General features: G+C 41.2%; 1 protein-coding gene across 1 annotated transcript; it reads left to right on the forward strand.

Annotated features, from left to right (window-relative positions):
* Positions 1–965: 965 nt before the first annotated feature.
* tbata (thymus, brain and testes associated) lies at positions 966–10542 on the forward strand. Its single transcript, XM_069663904.1, has 8 exons — positions 966–1158; positions 3778–3948; positions 4051–4139; positions 5860–6009; positions 6254–6335; positions 8302–8440; positions 8516–8556; positions 10463–10542. Exons 1-8 carry the CDS (start codon positions 966–968, stop codon positions 10540–10542), a joined length of 945 nt encoding a protein of 314 aa, XP_069520005.1.
* Positions 10543–22238: the final 11696 nt, after the last annotated feature.

Consider the following 22238-nt stretch of genomic DNA (forward strand, 5'->3'; position numbering starts at 1 on the left):
GGTCTCATACAATCAGATTTATTTTTGCAACCAATTCAGTCGCCCCCTACTGGTTATTAGAAAGAATGCAGGGCTTTTTTAAGATTATTTTTTGGCCCTTTCATGCCTTTATTTATAAAGAGGACAGTGGGTAGTGTTGGAAACAGGGGAAGAGGGAATGGGAGATGACACATGGCAAAGGGCTGAGGGTGGGAGTCCAACCCAGGGCCGCCGCATCGAGGACTTTAGGCTCTGAATGTGGGCTGCCCATGTGTAAATATTGAACACTTCTTATAAAAAAGTAGAGAAACTTCTTTCTAAACTGAAGAGTAGCGATACTGCGTGTGAAATATAACTTCTTCTGACACAAGTCAGAAGCAAAGCACATTTACATTCATATTCGCACCCATGTGTCACTGTGTAGATGCTGCACCAAACTTGAGACTTAAGCCGTTTCATTTAACATGTAAAATTGCAACATTACAGCTGCTCTGCGAATGAAAATCAAGTCTAAATGAACTGCTTGAGAATCGCCGTCACTCATTGTGCACAGATGCCATTGTTTCATGTTTACTTCATGTTTCTTAGCAACAAAGAGAAACACAGAGTGTTAAGTACCAGAGGCTGAGAGCTGCGGGCTCTTTTCTAAGGTAAAGTAGTTCATATATTTTTGTCTAATATGGAATTATAGTTCTCCTCTTGGTGGATATTTTCCTGGAAGAACAAAAAATATACATTTCTTTGCCAAATTTGAAATGCAAAAATTCCCTTTGGACACTTGAAAATGAAGTTTGATCCGTCTCTGTCTTGCTTCTTGTTAGATTTTAGTTATTCTTCAGCATGTGTGGTCACAACTTTGCACTTACAAAAACCTTTAATATCAAACTGTATTTCAACCACATCTCTTCAGAACAGTGCTTCACTGAAAATGTTTTCCTTTATTTCTTCAGACTTCGTTGCAAGGCCTTCAGCTGCTTTCCCAAGACATGTCGGTAACACAGAGTCTAGACTTCAGGGGGACGACAGGAGAGAGGAGCCACAGTCAGACCAATCATGCACCATTTAGCGCTGAATTGACCAAGAGGCTGACTTCAAGCAGTCCGCGCTTCGGTGCCTTGAGTCATCACTCCTTCTTCTCCCGACACAACCCTCATCCACACAGGGTGAGGCACATTCAAGGTGAGCAGCGGAACTAGCCTACTGGGCACCAGATGACGTTCATAGTGCGTTATTTTGAAAGTTGATTGATACGTTTCCCTCAATAACAGTGTTTACGTATGCGTTTACCTATTCATTTATGCAGCACAGACGTCAGTAGTTGTTTTGAACCTTAATTTGTAATTTCCCCAAAGAAATGAATTCATTTCGGTTCCAATCTAGTTCCAATTTTCAAAAGTTTATTTAAATGATGTACGGGAATCATTCTAAGCTGGTTAATTTACACATTTCTTTGCCCGTCACAAGGCCGTCGGGCAAGGCCAATGTGTCCAAAGCCAAATTGTTCTGATGTGAATCCCCGCTGTGACACTTACCTTACGCAAATGTTCTGGACATGTTCCAGTCTGAAAAATACTGGAGGGAAGTTTCGTGAAAGTAATTATTAGGTCCTGTGTTCAGTAATGTCGCTTTTTGCGCTGGCAGCGCCAACGACCTCAATTTCAGAGCGCTTCTCACCGGCGCTTACTGTTGCTAGGATACGGAAGTTGTCTGGCGGCACTTCAGATTTCCTTGGTCGTGATCTTTCAGTGTGTTTTAAATCGCTCTGTAAGCTTAATATTTGCTACTATTCAAATTTAACAAAGAAAACTTACAGCGTTAGCAGCAGCTCTACATCTGGAAATTGTACCCTCAAAAAACACACTAAAGGATTAGCTCATAGGTCCCCAAATGGCGGGCTGCGGTCCTGATCCGGACCTATTTACAGTTTTGATTAGCGCATCTATTTTAACCTGCGCAGCTTCTTCTGTCTTCACGGTAGTGATTTGGGGGTCCAGGAAACTCACAGACCAATGCATTCGTTGTAAATCACCACACGTGAAGCTACTTAGTCAATCAAACCTGTTACTCAGATAAACATCGCGACTGGACCAAGTGTGTGTGTGAGGATACAGATACACACGGAAGAGCCAGCCGAGACAGTAGGAGAATACAAGTGAGTTAAGGGAAAAGTAGACATGGCGTGAAAAGTAGAGAAAATCGAGCTTTTAAGACTGGACAGACTCGTACATGCTCCGTGACCGTGGCGATTGTTAAACTCGGACAGTGTCTGACACTGTCACTCCGTTTGTCTCTGTTAACAGAGACTCCAGGCTGCAGTTTAGTACACACACTTCAGTGAGAAACCTGAGAGTTACACAGAATCATCAAACGATCAGTTTTCCTCTTCTATCCGCACTTCTGTTCTTATATGTACCCGGTATGTGCTCTCTCTCTCACTCTCTCTCTGTCTCTCAGGTCCATCCGTATACAGCGCGTTTAAATGTTATTTATTGCGTAATTACTGCCTGTTTTAAACTAGCCATGAGAAAAAGTCTAACTGCGTCTGCTTTTCGGCAAAACATGAAATAAAATTTGGCAAACGTGAATCCTCCTGTTGTGGTCAAATCTTCAAAAGGAGGCAGAGAGCGAGAGAGCAGCTTCAGTGAAGAGGTAAAGCTCTCTTTCATTTTTCTTCTGCACTGACAACATTACACTACCATGTGAATATGGCTCTTTAAATCCTGCTAGAATGTGAAATTCATGCTTGAAGTACCAGACATTTATTATTCTAATTACTTTGTTTTCATTTCCAAAAATAAAGACACAAACTGGGGCATAAAAACAAAACAGAATAAAGGAAATAAAACTTGTAACACTCAAAATTTCCCCCAGACCCCCTAACATACAAGCACACACTATATTTCCTTACCAGTATTGAAGTATTCATTATTATTGTTAAATTATGAGAGTTATGTGTTAAAGTTATAATATATAACGCAGGTCGGACATTATTTGCTCTAACTGGACCTCTTTTAATTTTAATGGAGTACCCCTGGATTAGCTTCCTCCGCCATTGTTGTTGACAAAGTTGATATCAGAAGTCCCGCCCCTTCTTAATTTTGATTGGTCGCTGAGGGAGAAGTGACATTGACAGGCAAGCCGGTGTATTCCTTTATTTTCTAGTCAAAATTGTCTCTACTGTTGTCAAACTTTGTTCCTCTCAGAAGGTGCTGTACAGATAAAGGACTTAAATGTGCTCTGTAAACTGTGTCAGTTGTACACTCTGAAATGTAATACGATTAATCCTCGGGAAAAAGAGAGCATGTTTGTTTTTTCTACATCTATTAAAAGCTTTTGTAATCAAAGCTCTACCTATTTGTGAAAGATGTTAAAAGTCAGCCTACGGGAGACATGATTAATAACAATATCCACTTAATTTTGACTCCAGGTCATTTATTGAAAGAGCTTAATACAGCTATGAAGTTAATTAGCTTAAAATGCTACTTTGCTTTTAAAATAAAAGTATTAACAAAGTCCTCATACTGACATTAACTGTGGATACTGTGCAAACCCTTCTGAGATGAGGTATAATTCACACCTTAGCTGAAATATTCAGGAGCAGTTGTGCGCACGTGGAATAGCAACGTGATATATGAAAGAGACGGCATGCGAATCGGTCTTCTGTTCTCAGCTCTAGTCTCAGCGGGAGTTTTACCTTCATTTCTTCAGGGCCTTTTTTTTATCCCACTCTTCTTAAGCCTCCACCGCTTCTTAAGCTGTGTGCTGAACTGTGAATGTCACACCTTTCTCTTCCCGAAGGACTCAACGGTCGTCCCGTTTGCATGGTGCGAGACGACTGGTACGTCACCTCGGGATTATTTCCCCATCCACTTCTCAAAAGCCACGTCTTCAGGAAAGCAGCCGATCCATCTGTTGCTTTCCCGCTCGCTAAGAACCTGCATGGGGCCAGCAGTAATCAAAACAAATCAGGTATGTTAACAACCTGCACAATCACCAACATTCTGTAATTACTTGTCTGAAGCTCTGCCTTCAGAGAAACCACATGGAGTATTTTTTCTCTTTATTCCACAGCGATGTTTTCGGAAGCCTGGAGGGATGAGCTGAAAGACCTTGCAGCCAAAGTCACTTTGTCCTCTCAGGCACAAAAAGACAAAAAAGAGGTACACTTAATATCTTTGATCTAAAATCTGTCCAGGGTTTCTTAAGGGTACTTCATCCTTGTCACAAACCTTTGCAAAAATATTTCAGCAGCAGAGGAGACATTATAAAAAGCAGTCCACTTCCATGTTTTGGTACGGTTATCATGAACATCTGATGCGTACTGTACCTGAGTACACATGAACCTGACTCGAGACCACCTTTTTAAGTGAACCCAGGTACGGATCAATGATTCCTGCCCGAGTACGGTACACAGTGTTCACACTAATCAGTACTCTGATCTGGACCCGGGTCCCTAATGTGAAAGCCCCCTAAAGGTGATAAAAACAAGAAAAAATCACAGCATTTAAGTTATGCACTGCATACATCTGTCCTTGTCAAATAAATGAGGAGTTATTCAAATGCAAATCGAAGGCAGCCAATTGAAGTCTCAGAGGCACAAACCCATAACAAGCTCAGCCAAGGTTCAGTGTGGATATATTCAGGGCTGTGTTCATTATTTAAATCTTCCTGCGAGGCTCAGCTGGGGCATGGATCTTCATTTGATGCCTTAAAGCAGAAGTTGCATTTATTAGCCTGACCACAGACGCAGACGCTTTTGTCCAAAGCGACGTACATCTGAGAGTTAATCCAAGACAAGCAACGATCAAGACAGGAGGGAACGAAGTCAGTAAGAGACAACAAACAGCTTCAAGTGTGATTGGACACTGGTGCTGCTGGTCGGCACCATGGGGACTACAGAGGAGAAGAGTCTAGTTAGCGACTTAGGGCCCTATTGTGATGGGAGTACCAGGTGCCTCTCATTGGCAGAGCGTAGTGGGCGGGAGGGAGTGTAGACCTGGGAGTACAGGTAGACAGGAGCTGTTTTTGTTGCTACAGCGTAACAGGGTTTTGAATTTGATGCGAGTGGCAACTGGGAGCCAGTGGAGGGATATGAACAGTGGAGTGACACGTGTTGTTTTGGGTTAATTGAAGACCAGTCGCGCTGCTGACCATCTGCAGAGGTTTGAATGTGAATGCAGGAAGGCCTGTAATCAATGCGTGATATCACGAGAGCCTGTACCAGCAGTTGTGCTGCATGCTCTGGAAGGCAGGGTCTGGTAGGTCGTAGATTTTGTCAATCCATACAGCCATTAGCTATATCACTTACACATAAACATAAACATGCACAGTCAATTTACAGGTGGCTAATTAACCTAGCTAGCATATCTTCGGACTTTGGGGTTAAGCTAGAGTACTTGGAGGAAACCCAAGAACATGGCTTCCTGCGAGTTCAAACAGAACCTTCACACTCTGGGGCTACAGTGGTAACTGCTGCGCCTCCATGGCTACTTTGTGAGCTGTGCTTATTAGCTGGCTAATCGGCGCTAATTACCATACATTAGCCAATTTGCACTGATTAGCATACCCATGGTAATCAGCGCTATGGTATATACGCTTGCTGCTGGGTACTTTGTGGTCGGAGCTAATCAGCATATGCTAATCTGATGGCATGCTTAAGTAATATAGAGTGCATGGTTAGCATTATACCCTCTAGAAATAATGCTAGCCTGGTCAGTTTGAGCCTGATAGTATGCTCATGTTAGCATTTAGCACAAAACGCTGCTGTGCGCCTATACATTGAGCAGATCAGTAGACTCTTGAGTACTTAACAGGTATAATGGGGCATAATTAGAGTGAAGTTTCTGTAGTGATGAGCATGTTTTTGTCAATGTATTCCAGGACCAACCCGAGGAAGAATTAGTCCGTCGAAAGACCCAATATTCAGCTGAAACCGGGAGAATCATCCCTCCGTCCTCCAAGTCTTACCAACGCAGATCCCTCTCCCAGCGCCTGCTGTATCCTCAGCCCCTCCTTGATCAAGAGCTCATGGTGAAACACCTGTTTCTTTACTTATCATTAGCTCCACAGCAGGAAGAAAAAGAGTCATTTGGGGTTGAAAGTAGGCAAAGCTTTTATTCTTGAAAAGAATGGTCAGCAGCAGATCAAAAGGAGCTGCCCTACATCATGGAAATTCACAAGATTACTGTCAAAGATTGCACTGCAGTTGCTTTGTTGTTGGCAAATACCCCCCGGCTTATTTCTCATGCTGACAGCCTTCCTGCTCTCTCGTCAGGTGTTGGAGCTGCTTTGTCAGATCCTGCAGACGGATTCTCTGTCCTCAGTCCAGCAGTGGCTTCTGCTAGCGGGCCAACGAGGTAAAACACTTTTTTAATTACACATATATGGAAATGGACTGTACTTACATAGCGCTTTTCTAGTCTTTGCGACCACTCAAAGCTGCTTATACACCACATATCACATTCACCCATTCACATACTGATGGCAGAGGCTGCTACGTAAAGTGCCCAACTGTCAATCAGATATCACATTCATACCCATTGGCTATGCCACTTGGAGCAATTCGGGGATCAGTGTCTTGCCCAAGGACTTCGACATGAGGGAGCTGGGGATCGAACCTCCGACCTTCCGATTGAAAGACGACCAACTCTACCACTGAGCCACAGCCCCTTATATGGAGGATGCATTGTTCTCAAACACAACACATTTGAACATTTATATCCACATTACTTTTATAGATGAAAAAATGTGGTTTTACTTGCTATTCTTTTATTTCATGATTAATAAATGTTTAAATCAGTAAATCCTCTGTAAGCAAGGTCACATTTCAGTTGGGTTTTTATGAGTGTAAATGGTAAACGGACTGCATTTTAGTAATGCCTTTCTATTCTACCGACCACTCACATGTCACATTCACCCTTTCACACACACATTCACACACTAATGTAGTGTGAAGAAATGGAAGGTCACTAATTAGTTATGCATTCTCACACAATCCCTGCTGCACAGAATACCAGCAGAATTAGCTCTACAGCTGGAAATTGTGCATATAGAGCAAAGCGCTTTGAGTTGTCGGAAAATAAATCTTTGAAAAATGCACTTTTAGTTTCTTATGAATGCTTCACATTTATGGAAAAAAACTGGAACATGTATTTCACATCCATTCTTTTTATGTTTCATTTATTTATCATATTTTTTATGGTATAAAATCACAAACTTACAATATTGAGCAGCCTTACTCTGGAGTATGGAAGAACATTCAATCAGTTAATTAAAGTAATGCCTTTAAAAATACAATTTCTCGGGGCGCTGTTTAGCTCAGTTGGTAGAGCAGGCGCCGCACGTACAGAGGCTACAGTCCTCGACGCACTGATCGCAGGTTTGACTCCCGGTCTGCCGATCATTTGGTGCATGTCATCCCCCACTCGCTACTCCCCACGTTTCCTGCCTCTCTTCAGCTGTCGTAAAAATAAAGGCAAAAAATTTTAATCTAAAAAAAAGAAAAGAAAATTGCTGAAGTGGCCGATTAAGGGCCTGTGTCTACTGACAGCGTTTATACAAAGCGCTCTCAATTGAAACTGTCGCGCTCGTCAATGTCACTTCTCTCTCAGCGACCAATCAAAATCAAGAAGGGGTGTGACTTCCGATGTCAACTTTGTCAACAAAAATGGCAGAGGAGAAGCGCATCCTCTCGTTTTTTCGAGGGCACGATTTCCATCTGTAGAGCTGCTGCTAACGCCAGGACCCGATTCCTTTCCATCATTTTTATGTTTTATTCGTAAAATTTAATTGAATTAAAGCAAATATTAAGCATACAGAGCGATTTAAAAACAGACTTAACGGTCACTACCAAGGGAAGCGGAGGTGCTGCCAGACAACTCTGGTAACCTAGCAACAGTAAGCACTGTTACGAAGCGCTCTGAAATTGAGGTTGTGAGCGCTGCCAGCGCAAAAAACGCAGTTAGTGGACACAGGCCCTTAAAAACTGCCTTCATATGACCTACAAAGCAAACCAGAACGTCGGATGCAAGATTTATATTACAATTAAAATCATGCAGCTGAAAAATTAGTAAAACTTTTTGAATTAAGAACCAATTGATGGACATGCTTCAGCAGAGACATTTTTGAAATTGCTTTTCAGTTAACCCTCCTTATGAGTTCCAGTCAACTTAACCCATTTAAAGGTTAATTGCCTGTGGACCCTGCTATACCACACAAAGAGGGTTACAGTAATTTAATTAAGCAATGAAAGAGTGTATTATTTGCTCCGTTGGCACAATGTACTGCTGATGAAAGAGATTTGTCTCCCTGTTGAACCCTCAGAGAAAGACCTGGTGATGGGGATGATCAAACAGGCTCTGGATGGGGTCGACCTCTCCGGCCATCAACAGCAGAGTTTTGCTCACAGTGTATCTCCGCTGGCGTCTTCGGACCAGTCGTGGAGAAGAGCACAGAGAACAAGGTCAGGCTGATTGATGTTGCTATTCTGTTATTTTAGAGATGAACATGTCTAATGTTTTTTTATTGACCTCTCCAGCTCACACAGAACAAAGGGGGCTTTGAACGAAGACAAACCAGGTAACTATACGTCTTAACTATAAGCTTCTCACATTCTTCATTCTTTTTAACTCAAGTTTTTCAGTGTACCTGAAGAATTTGTGCGTCTTTCAATTCTTCCTGCTATTTTCCAACAGCCTTTAAATTTCCCATTATAATTGGTCCTTTCATAAAACTATGCAGAAGAAAGACTCAAGTATTTTTGTAATTCGTGTTTGATGCCAAAAGGAACCTGAGAAAAAAGTCCTGGAATGCACTGGGCTGACTGCTTTCCAAGGCCTCCATTAGCTGGGCTGTAATCTCTATTTACAGAGTCTTCATAGAAATGTAGAGTAAGTGTTCTGGTTTTTGTTTTTACTACGCTTGTAGTCCAAGTAATATTGACCAGTCACGTATCAGCAGGCTGCAGGCGGAACGCGCCGTAATGACATCCCGGCTCCCGTCAGCGTGATCTGAGGATGATTTAGCTTCTTATTCATCTCTATACTACCTGTAGATCTAAAATTTAACGTGAGATAAATTCCCTTGACGCTGTGTCACGAAAGCCGTTCAGATGTCCTGACTTCCTCGATTGCATCAGAAATGATCGATCCGACCTCCGTTCAACAAAAGAGCATTTTAAAAGTAGTCTCCTCTCGAGGACAGACCTGACAAAGCTTTGACTATTTACTAATCTGCCTCATGATGATATTTCGGCAAACTTAAGACGCGTTAATTAAAGTAAAGAAATTAAAATCTGTTTGTGTGCAGCCTCTGTGTAACTTGTGAAACTAACACTCACTGGAAACAGATGAACACGGAACTAATGAACCTAGAAATTACGCCGTTTATTTTGCTGACCTATCATGAAGGGCGAAATTTAGCTTCACTTTTGTTCTGAGCACACGGTCGCTTCGCAAGTTGCTAACTGGACTGTACACGATGCAGCGCACGGAAAAGGAAGCTGGAAGTCCTTATCGCTAAACTCTGGCTAAACCGCAATGCCCGCAAAATTCACCGTCACTCCCAGAGGCTGTGTGTCACCCATCAATACATCTAACCCGGCCACACTTAAATTACAGATACAGATATAATGTGAGTTTCCTGTTCCAACTGAGCTGAACCAGCGGCCCCAAACGAGCATTTTAAAAGTAGTTTTCTTCTCCCCTCGAGGACAGACCTGACAAAGCTTCATTTGTACCTTTTACTAATCTGCATCACGATGTTGAAATTTCGGCAAAGGTCATTTTTTGTTCTAAGAACGTTCTGAGAATGTTACGTGCGATGTTCTGGTAATGGTTTATTTTCAGTTTTATGAATTACGTTCTGATAATTCAGGCCACACTAACATCCTGAAAAGATCCTCACAATGTTGCAGTAAACATTTTCTACCTTTTGTTTTTATGTAACATTGAGCAAATGTTTTATAAAAGGCGTTCTGACATCCCAGTTGAAACGTTTTGTCTTTGTTTTAACGTTACAAGAACTTTATTTAAAACGTTTTCTTTCAAACGTAATTACAACTTGAAGGTAATGTTTGACCATGTTATGGAAACGTTCCCTGCTAGCTGTTATTTAAAGTAAATCACAAGAAAAACGAGTTCTTTTACTGTAAATGGTGCAGCACGCGGGAAAGGAAGCCTTGACCCGAAGTCGTTTATCACTCAGGCGTCTCTTTCATCCTGCTGGCTTTTGTTGTGTATTCATTCATCTTGTGTGCATCATTATGTCTCGAGAACACCCCCGTTCATATGGGCTCCAAGCATTTAGTGTAACGCTTCATAAAGAAAAAATATTACACCTGTTGTGGATTAAGTCTTACAGTATAAAAGGGTTGACCTTCCTTTATACTGACTGTAAGTCAGTAAAGTAGGTTTTTTCACCTTGCATTAGCAGGAACCAGAACATTTAGTATAAGCTTAACCTTCTCGTTGTCTCTCTTTTGCAGAGAGGATTGGAGATGCAGAGGTCCTTGAAGTCCACACAGGAGCTCACAATCATCCTCAAGACGAAGCGGAGAGAGTTTAGAGTTCCCTGGTTTTCATCGTGGTGACAGCTCTGTTATGGGTCCTTTTTTACATGTGATATCAAAGGTTGTTTTTTTTAGCATTCTGCTTGGTAGATGTTTAATAGAAACACAGCTCAGTTTAATTTAGTTCAGATTTAATTTGCACAGCTACAAGGTTCCTGGTTTGAATCCCACTCCGGATGAAAGGGCTACTCCAGCTTCCACCCAGAGACATGCTCGTTAGGCTCATTGGGGACTCTAAAGTTGCCCGTATATGTGAGTGTGCAACAGGTTCTCTCTCTCTATGAGTCAGCCCTGTGATTGATGGGCAATCAGTCCTGGGTGTACCCCACTTCTCACCAAGTGACAGCTGGGATTGGCTTCATTGGGTGAGACGTTGGGTCACCAAGGTGGCATTGTATCTTGTCAAAACAAGGCTGTCAGGCTGCGCTTTAGCTAAATGCTAATATTAAATTGTATGTTGTAATTAAATACACACTTAAGATGCATGCACTTTTCTTGAATGATCCCATGTTATGCAACTTTATGGTTTTAATGACAGCTGGGATTGGCATCATTGGGTGAGACGTGAGGTACACCCTGAACTGCTCACCTGTCAATCACAGGGCTGACACACAGAGACAGACAACCTTTCACGCTCACACACCTATGGGCAATTTTAGAGATACTAACTAACCTAACGAGCGAGTTAGGTGTGGACTGTGGGAGAGAACCCATGCATGCACAGGGAGAACATGCAGACTCCACACAGAAAGGCCTCCTCTATCCGAACTGGGGTTCGAACTAGGAGCCTTCTAGCTGTGAGGCAACAGCGCTAACAACTGTGCCTATTGCATTCAAAACTTTTGAATTTTCTCAGCCTGTAAAGGAGGTTCATCAAAAACACAATCAAATCCCCACATTTGGAGATGCATTCATTTCACTGCGCAGGATGATCAGGCAACAAGTGACTGTCAGACAAATGTAGTGGAGTACAGTTTTGAGATGGATTAAAAGTATAAAGTTGCATAACATGGGATCATTCAAGAAAAGTGCATGTATTTTAAGTGTGTATTTAAGAACATACATCCACTGGCAATTAACCATCAGCATTTAGCTAAAGCGCAGCCTGACAGCCTTGTCTGGACGGGATACAATAACACCTTTGTGACTTTGTTGCCACAGTGATCAGCTTTTATTTCTCCCACCAGGGTGAAACAGTTTTTCAGTGATTATTCACGACCAATTCAAGAACAGAGCGACACTGAGAATAACAACTGGTGCTGTTACATAATCACCAGCAGACCAGATCAGATTCTTTTCTTTAAAAGGAATAGGTGGATGATACTAATTCCCAAAGGCACGCTTGCATGTCTTCAAGGAGAGGGCTGCACTCAAAATGACTTCATAAATAATGCATGTCACATTGAAGCTTCTGCAGCATAGAGCCCAGAGGTGCACTGTAGCTCCGTCACATGGCAGATGTGCTTGGATTTGGTAGAACATTATCAAGACCCGTGCTGCTAGTTGAACCGTCTTATAGAAAAGCTGGAAGAATCAAAAGTCTCAATAGCAGAGTTTATCAACAAAAGTGACTCGGACGGTCGCGCTGGTGCACGGCTGCTTCCTGTTAAACATGCCAATGCCTCAGAAAAATGTACAAATTGGCATTATATAAAACAGGTCGACTCCACTGACTGATGAACGATGTGTCCACCTCCTCTCGTACAAAAGTGAAACCTAAAATATGGCTGCCATCTTGCACATTTGGAGTCAGAAGCTGTGTCCCAATCCAGGGGCTGCATCCTTCGAAGGAGGCGGCCTACAGAGGATGAGTCATTCGTAGCCTGCGTAGACCCCTAAAGCCGAAATGAATTAAGAAGGTCTGGTCAACGGAGGATTTCCTGTTTGCGTCACTAGCTGTTCCCGCCCTTACCCTTGCATCGCCAAGCGCCGCTCCTGGCGCCTAGCAACAGGTAGCTAGCGGGCTAACTAGCTGGCATAACTAACATCACGTATCGTAACTTTTCATTTCAAGGGTTTTTGTAAATGTGTAACGCTCGCTATTCGATTGAGTTGAAACCAAAAACCTTTACATTTAAAAGTGTATTCCTCAGCCGCGTAAGAGTCTGCCATCTTGTTTGAATTAGCGCGCAATGCATCTCCGGATATGTTGGCCTGTGAATGATGCGCCCGATGGATCCTTCGTGGCCCGGGAAACGGAGGACGCATCTGAAAGAGCTGTCCAATTGGGATAGCCTTGGACGCGCCACTATGAAGCAATCGGCCTTCAAATACATCCGTCGAAGAATTTAGCCCCTGGATTAGGACACAGCTAGAGTATGCGTAGTGGAGATCGTCGCTGTATTGACGTCCGCCCCCTTCCGCTAGCGAAACACACATTAAACTTGCAGTACAAATGGCAAAGATCTCTCAGGTCAGCACAGTTAATAGCAGAACAGCTTCTTCTGTCGGTCTGAAGCAGATATTCACCCTCATGGAAAGTACAGTGGCTGCTACTCTGGTCCAGAATGCTGCAGGAGCCGTATTTGTCAACAGAGCTGTCAATCATGGCTTTAGACCCTTTTTATAGCATCAAATAACTAATTAAAACTAAACGTAAATCAGCAGGATAAGAACTAACTATAATGACAGAAACCATGTTTGAGAAAAATGTATTTGGCGTGTATTTTGATTTTATAGTTTGACTCATGTCCCATCTGTTAACATGGAGGAGGCGGGCTTTATGACCTATACTGCAGCCAGTCAGCAGGGGGCGATAGAGAGGGTTTGGCTTCACTTTTAGGGAGCTGTCATGTCAGCCTTATTTTTATACAGTCTATGGAGAATCCAATAATTGTAAAAAATAAATAAATAAATAAAATACTGGATATTGTCACGGACTTGAGAAACTACTTTTTTTTGCTTTTAAACAGCTGTTGGCAGAAGCTCCGCCATGGAGTTATCTATGTATGATTTACATAGTGCAACATAATGGTGGTGAAACAAAGTAAACTTTTTTGAGTTCTGTCCATACACCAAGTTTGTCTGTAACACTAATTTAGTTCAAATAGTTTAAAATGTTCAACCTTCCCTTGTAATATTCTGCCTTAATAATAATAAGAAGCAGAAAGCACGTGTCAGATGTGTCCACCGTGACCTCCGTGCACGTCACATAGCCATGCACTGCAATGTTTCTCATAAATAAAATGCATATATTAATGTGGTGGATGGTGCATTCAGGATCAGTTTCCAATCCTTTCAAAGCCAGTTGTCTCCATAAATAACCTCCCTGTAAGCCTCCCTTCAAGCTTGTTTGTCCCTCAGTTAATTTTTGCTGATTCTGCCTGAGTGTCAACCACACCACAGAGAAAACACAAATCTCAGAAGAAAATCCTCCTCGTGCTCTCTTAACTGCCGACCTTTCATCTCAGTAATCTTCTTGCTTGTGATCACATCTTCTCAGATCATGTAGTGCCAACAATATTAGACTCTTTTATAACCAGGTCAAAACTCTTTCATGTACATTTTAAATACCTGATAAAACTTGTGAGAGAAACCTTATAATAAAAGAACTCCAAGATATCTCAACATTTTAACTTGCTCTGCAGTTTGCACTAGTCTTTCCAACTAGTTAAAGAGTGAGTCTAAAAGTAAAAGTGTCATACTTGTGTTTTCTTCCCCTTAAATCTCTAACCTTAAACGCACTGACTCTCTGCAAAGTCTGTCACTACAGTCGTGTTCTCATATTCCTCTGCTGAATGTAGGGATGCTGTTGTTTCCCTGAGGTTTGACACACAAAGTACCCAGGGTGAGCTAGATTTGGTACCTAACAAAGTCAAAAAAACAATAACTGTCTGATAAGCAACTGCAGGCAGCGACGCCTGAAACCTCAGATGAGACAATTGGTGCAGAGCAGGGAGCGAGAGTCTGTACTAGCATAGGGTAAGATTTGACAGAAAACATGGCAGACTGGGTTTGGGTTCTTAATGAGACCCTGCAGCTTCCCTATATATCTACACTACTTTAAAACCCTGTCACATTGAGTATATTTTAGTATGTTTAATATCAACTTGCGCTGTGTTAGCCCCTGCCAGTTACAAGCTAACAACAACATACAACGTCCGACTGAGTCTCCCCATGGATCTTCCTTCCTTACATGCTAGCTATGTTTATGTGCACTGCTCTTTCATTGGTTATCCTAGCACAAGTAGCGTTGGTGGGCGGGGCATGAGGCCTTCTCATTGAGGATGAAACATTTAGCAATTTCAGGGGCTCAAAAATGAAGCAAACTTTGAGGTGTTAAAAACTGAAGTTCCTCGAGTGGCCACTGGAGGCTTGCTCCAAAAGTGAGTTAATCCCCATAGAGTCCCATGTTAAAAATGCCAAACTTTACACCTCAGTACAAATAACTGTTTAGGTCTCCAAAGTTGATTTCTCCACTCATGACAGACTTAACGTTATTAATAACTAGGGGCATGGCTGCTTTGAGTGACAGCATGATGCCATTAGCTGTATGCTCAGCTAATTCAGTCACTGACACATTTTGAGTATTTTTTCTTTTAGTCTGATTTCAAGTCAGCTCCCACCACAAATAGAATCTAGGTTATTGTCACTTATCAAACAGTCTGTGGGGTAAAAGAGTCGATGTGTTTCCAGCCTCTTTTCAGAGTTGAAACTCTGAACTTTTTGGAAGACAGTCTTTCCCTTCCTGTGGGATTTGATGCCCTCAGAGTGCGCTGCCAGAATTACTGCAGTGTTATACTTTTCATTCCTGTAGGAGCCAAAAGTGGGATTCTTATGCCATCATTAATTTTAGCTTTGAACTGTGGTGTTGCTATGCAACTGTGAAAGATAGTAAGTTCACAGCCGAGGTCAGGTGTTGATCCTGGAAGGGCAAACGGTTACTGACTGCTGAAGCCAAAGTTTTGTTATCACCGTAAGTTGTGTGTTTTTGTTGCTGTGCAATAGAATACATTAACCTGGATAACTTCAATTCAGTCTGGCTGCTAATCAATATTTAAAAGTGAACGCAAACCAGGGTGAAGCGCGTCAGCCAGGTCACTCCTGGGTTAGACACCTCAGCAGTGCAGAACAAGACTGTTCTTCTTTAACACTTCCCTTATGAACAATGTTACTAATTACGTACACATAGGATCCTTATTTTACCTTAGGTTGATTTCACCAGGAATGGTCCCATTGAGATACAAAACTCTTTAACATGGAGTCCTGCTAAATACACAGAAAAAAATGTCCATATGGAAAATGAGAATTTTCAGGGGCTTTAAAATCACCACAAAAATGTTCCAAAACCACATTTCACATATGCAAAGATATTAGTTCAACATATTTCACTTTAAAGTTGTAATCTCAAGGATCTCAGTTTCGTTCACTTTGGCGGCACCTATGGTGATAAACGGTAACGGCGGGCGCACACTTATCCAGACAGTGTTGCATGTGTGATGTCGACGGTTGGCTCCGGTTGTAACTCTTTTTTCACTTATTTTTGAAGTTGTATCTGCAGTCATCGATCTTTTCTTTGTCTGTTCAGCCATAGTAGATTACTGTTTACTCGCAACACTTGCAGAGACAGGAAAAGCAGCCGCTTAGCTCCGCCTACCCTCTCTGGCAGACCAACCACTGCTGGGTGATGGAAAACGCGTCACTAACTGGGCGCCGCATGGGATTTTTTCAGCGAAAGTCGCCACAGACACCCAGTCTGTAATGCTGCAAATGCAAAGGCTTTCATCAGCGGGCCATAGGCTCAGTCACCACTGTGTGACCTCATTCGGCGAGATTATCACTTTATTTTTACACTGAACCCAACATTTAAGGACAGGTGCGGACGCATTAGTGTTTTTTTCCTAGTACTTTTTAAAAAGAATACAGCGTTTGTTTCCATGAAAAAAACATATAACCCCGAGTTCTTTTTATATGACACACTCAGGAAGTGCTTAGGATTTGGAGTACTGCATTTTAAAATGTTGCCATATTTATTCAAGGACAAACAGCGAGCTGCTTGGCATCGTTTATAGTGTGGGTTCACTAACTTTGTTATTAAGGCAGAAGTATTTAAAGCACAAACTTTCTTTCTGCAAACACCTTCAAACATGCAACATAACACAATGCTGCCTGTTATTATGCCAGCAAGGTTTAACGCTGCATGCAGTTACAGTAAAGTGTCTCTTTCAGATGCAAATGCAGGGTCAGCCTGTCCATAGCATCCAGACACAGTGGCCATGGCAAACAAGCGTTGAAAGAAGTTAAAACATCACATTCATACTTACTGAATTGTGTTCTCTTGGAAGGCCTTGTATAGAATCTATAGTGTGGAAAACATCTCTTTCTAAGACAGCAATGGAGACAGGAGAGGAGGTAATCAATATGAGTCTCATTCAGATGCTTTGTGCAAGCCTCTGTTAGAGAACAAGAGACAAGGACAAGTTATAATATTATTACTCAGCTGTTCTGTCTGTGTCAAGAGGCATGTTTGGTATATAGTATGTAAGCCTATCTTTGAGCTAACAGTTCTGCAGAGTTTAGAAGGACTTCATATGTTATGCAAAAGACAACCTTCAGGGCTGAATAACAGAGTCAGCCCAGCGGTGAAAAAGAAAAAGCTGCACTTCCTCAAATGGCCACCTGGGGGAGGCTCCAAAAGTGAGTCAAACCCCATAGCAGAAATAAACATGTTTACTGGATTGAAGCTGGTCTTTAATTAGCCAAATTGAGTCACTGAATTGGACCTCTTGGGCATCCATCCCCTCTTCCATTATGGTTACTTCTGGCTAAAAGAGATGGCCACATCCAATATGCCAAACTCTTGGCTTCAAAGCGGTAGTCCTGCAACCATTGGTTGCTGCCTGGTTGCTGCAGTTATGTCTTTTATACAGTCTATTTTTTGTGACTATTTGAAGGCTGACTTATTTTTTCTGTATCTTCCAAGACTTTTACAAATCACAGATGAAAAATGACCAGGTTTCATCATGTGGCTATATGTATGGTTTGGGTTCGGTTGGGTTTTTCCACAGTTAAATCGTGGAAGAGACCATGGTTTGTGATTACACGTGATAAGGTCAAAGAAATAAAAGCAGTGTTGACTATCAGTTTGAAATGAGTCCACTGATTGCCTCCTACATCCTGTCATAATCACGACAGTTGCTCGAGGGCCTGTCGCTCAAATGTTATGTTAATGTATTTGGGGCACTTCCTGAATGGACTGTTCTTGTGAGGACGCTCTCTTCATCCCACATACATACACATAGAGGACATTATCTAAGTGATGATACATACACTTGCTTTGGTTACATGATTGTAAACAATGATTTGAATCTAATTAACCCTGCGGAAATTGAAGCTACGCTTTGTTGATGGACCCGATATTACATTTTTCAGGTTAAATGCTCGAGGGAGACCAAAACAGCTTGTTAAATGTCTTATGCAAGGTTATAGCGGGACAGAGGTGACTGAGCCATGTCATGAAGGCCAAACAGAGGAGGTTAATACAATTTGAATATCAAAGATTAGACATCATTTCTACATATACAAATTAAACTTGCTGAAGTACAACCATCTGTAACAAATACAGACTACAAGCTGCAACTCACAGGGCCGTGTCCGGGAAGCAGAGGGGCACAGGCCACCTCAAAGCCCCCCCGAGGTGCCACCTCAGTTTACTAAACTATAACTGTTTATTTGCCTAGTCAGATTTTGTGTATACGTCTTAGAAACCAAATAAGTAATGCTCCTGTACCTTAAACACATTTATTTTGTAAGCTAAATCACCCTCCAATTCCCTTCACTCATTCTGCAGTCAGAGCAGTCTGTCATATACTGCCTGTAAGTTTAAAAGTCTTTCACAGCAGCTCACTGACAGCTGCATTGCTATTGGTTTACAGCCAGCTATGACATCATTTAACTGTGAAAAAGGAGCAAGTTGGTGTAGAATTACTCTTTTCAACTTTTACAGTTAAAATGAACATCAGATCACTGTGATTTAGTAGTGTGCTTTTATAGTACACATTTACATCTGAGTCATTTGATCAAGCAGTGTGCTTAGTTGAGTGTTTGTCTGTAAAATTTGAACATATAGATTACTATAATACGTAATATAACTCGGCAGTCCATCCATCCATAAATGCAAATTACCCACTAAACAAACGACTTGTGAGCACGGCGGGGTTTCTTATAAAGTGAAGACGCTTTCCAAGATGCACAGAAACCATCATCTCTCTGTTTATTGTTAGAGACCCCCTCCAGTGAAACTCAAGTGTTTAACCTTGTAAACATCTCCATGTGGTGTTCTTCATGTGCTACAAGACATATCAGGGACAACATCAGCAGTCATCTCCATGGCTGGGCCTGTCTGCTTTTAAACCGCAGTGTACCAAGGACAGGCTGAACAACACGTTTTCAGATTGGCAGGTTTGAGACGTCACAAGCCTAAGGAGCCAATCCCGTTAATGGACAAGGTGACACTATGCGTATCATTATGTGTAACCTATGGCAACAACTTCGGCGAAACGCGAGCCAGCTGTAACCGTCATCGTAATGTTAGCAAACTCACTACTGACTACTAATGTTAACGTTACTACTATTGATTACTACATTTCAAGCCAGCTAAGTTTCAACAAGTTGCCAATAAACGATGGCAGAGACGTGTTTTGTTTTTGCGACGGAGGCGGAGGTTTTAAATTTGCATAGTGGGCGTGGCCTATAAAATAATTATTTTTCATGTAAATCCCATGAAACGTTAATATCAGTGAAGAGAGTAGAGTTTTTCCTTTCCCACACATGTATGAATTTCTATTCTCAAACTGACTTGTAACACACACACACACACACACACAATTGTAAGCTGTCCATTGTGACGGGGGCCTTGACTTAGACAAAGCCAGACGAGATCCAGACTGTGAACATTTCGTTAGAAACACACAGGAACACTGGACATACCGTGTTAACTTCAGAGACGGAGACTTTCTTTTTCTTTCCAACTTTTCAAATTAAATATCAAAACAAATTCCTCCAAATACCAACACCCTGATGATTTCCTCCCAGGAGCACGTGGAAGGGAAATTGCCCATCTCTAGCTTTTCAAAACGTCTGTGTACTTGTTGTTGTTGATGTTTACCTTTACTTGTGTTTTTTTCCTCTTAACTGCTCTGGTATTTGTTCTGTGTTGAGAAAGAACAGTTTTGACCCCGTGAACACGAGGAAAACAGGTGTCTGAATGATCGTTACTTATTTGTCAATCAGTTTTAATGATGCGATTGATGTGTCATCCCTGAAGAGAATCTTTATTTTTTTTTATTTTAACAGAATTTCAAAATAAAATCAAAGACGAGGAAAACAAATACTATACAATCCAAGGAAAGGCAAACTGTTGTCTTATTTGCAGCCTCAATCTTAATACTGTTTAAATGTCCTGATGTTTTAAAGTGCAGATTAACATAAAGGAAAACACATGGCAACATATAAGTGATGGCAAACTAAGTATGACAAAAACAATAAGGATAATAATGCTGATATTATAGAGATGCCTCTGCCTTGTCCTTGACTGCATACAGCAGCATCAGCACAATTAACATCAATAATCCTTTGTGGCTTTCAAAAGCTACTTTTACATTATGTCTCCTTTACATTATATTGTCAATAAGAGAATCACTAAAAAAAATGAATTGATGTGTTGATGCAGCCGCTGATGGCATGCACAGTGAGAGAAACACGAAGGTCGATGTGAATCTAGTGTGACTCTCAGGATTCATTCTCAGCGCTGCCATCTTCACAGTGTTTGCCCTTGGGTGGATTATTGACTCAGCCTGTCAGAGTCAAAGGGGCCTAACACAAGAGCCTTTGTTGTCTTAATGAACTGTGAACAATTACAGTTCGGAAGTCGATGAAATGACTGCAAAGACTCACAAAAGATTCATAAGAGGAAGTGCTGATGCACCGGTACGCAGCCACATGAAATGAGTACAAAACGGCAAGATAACCGAAAATCAGACAATGACCAGACAAATGTACACAAGGACATGCAAAAGGATCACTAAGAGAGAAAAGAGACATAAAACGACTACAAAGAGACACAAAATGACTACAAAGAGACACAAAACGACTACAAAGAGACACAAAATGACTATAAAGAGACAAAAAAGTACCAAAAAACCCCCAAAATGACTGCAAAGAGGCCCAAAAAGGCAACACAAAATGACCATGAACGAACATAGACAATGATAAAACAACCCACAGAAGCAACAAAATTGATTTAAAAAAAATGATGGATGTTGCCAACAAAGTAAAACTAAAAAAGTTAAAGTAAAAGTAGCCTTTGGAACAGCCACATCAATACACTCAGAGAGTGAACCATTAGTATCTCTTTAATGCAGCTCATTATAATGGATTGTAGTGGAGTAACAGGCTCTCATAGAGCTGCAGCGCGAGTCCTCACAAGGACAAACACATTAGCTAATACATGATACTTCTTCTTTACTTTGCTAAGTTAATGTAAGTAGAACATTACCATAATGGTCGGAGTACTCGGATTTTGTTTTTTTTTGTTGTTTTTTTGGCCTTTTGGCTTTATTTATAGGACAGCTGAAGATAGACAGGAAATGTTGGGAGTAGAGAGTGGGGGATGACATGCACAAATGATTGGCAGACCGGGAGTTGAGCCTGCGATCAGTGCGACGAGGACTGTAGCCTCTGTACATGGGGCGCCTGCTCTACCAACTGAGCTAAACAGCGCCCCAGTACTCTGATTTTTAATGCAAAGAATAATGTGTTTATGTATGTGATATGTGCTAACTGATTAATTAACTTAATTTAAGAAGCTTGGTTTTTCTGCTGTAAAGACTCAACTAATCCAGACAAAATACCACCCATAATTCTCTGCTGCAGTATGAACCCAAATGACCTCTAAGGTCAGCAGTGATCTGTTGATTACACCCAGAATTGATTCCAAGCCAAGTTTTTTTTTACCATGCTGCCTGGATCAGTAACAAACTTCCAGGACATTCATGCTTTTATTTATTCCTTCTATCGTTCATTTCTTCATTCTGTCATCATTCATTCATTATTTCATGTGTTCATTTTGTCGTTCATTCATTCATTATTTCATGTGTTCATTCTGTGGTTCATTCATTCATTATTTCATGTGTTCATTTTGTGGTTCATTCATTCATTATTTCTTGTGTTCATTTTGTGATTCATTCATTATTTCATGTGTTCGTTCTGTGGCTCATTCATTCATTATTTCATGTGTTTATTTTGTGGTTCATTCATTCATTATTTCATGTCTTTGTTCCGTGGCTCATTCATTCATTCTTTCATGTGTTCGTTCTGTGGCTCATTCATTCATTATTTCATGTGTTCGTTCTGTGGCTCATTCATTCATTATTTCATGTGTTTATTTTGCGGTTAATTCATTAGTTATTTCTTGTGTTCATTTTGTGGTTCATTCATTCATTATTTCATGTGTTTGTTCCGTGGCTCATTCATTCATTATTTCATGTGTTTGTTCCGTGGTTCATTCATTCATTATTTCATGTGTTCGTTCTGTGGTTCATTAATTCATTATTTCATGTGTTTATCTTGCGGTTAATTCATTAGTTATTTCATGTGTTCATTTTGTGGCTCATTCATTCATTATTTCATGTGTTTATTTTGCGGTTAATTCATTAGTTATTTCATATGTTTGTTCTGTGTCTCATTCATTAAT

Source organism: Semicossyphus pulcher, unplaced genomic scaffold (genome assembly GCF_022749685.1).
Source record: "Semicossyphus pulcher isolate SPU_LCO1_2020_fin unplaced genomic scaffold, fSemPul1.0.p SCAF_16, whole genome shotgun sequence".
In the NCBI taxonomy this organism is placed as follows: domain Eukaryota; kingdom Metazoa; phylum Chordata; class Actinopteri; order Labriformes; family Labridae; genus Semicossyphus; species Semicossyphus pulcher.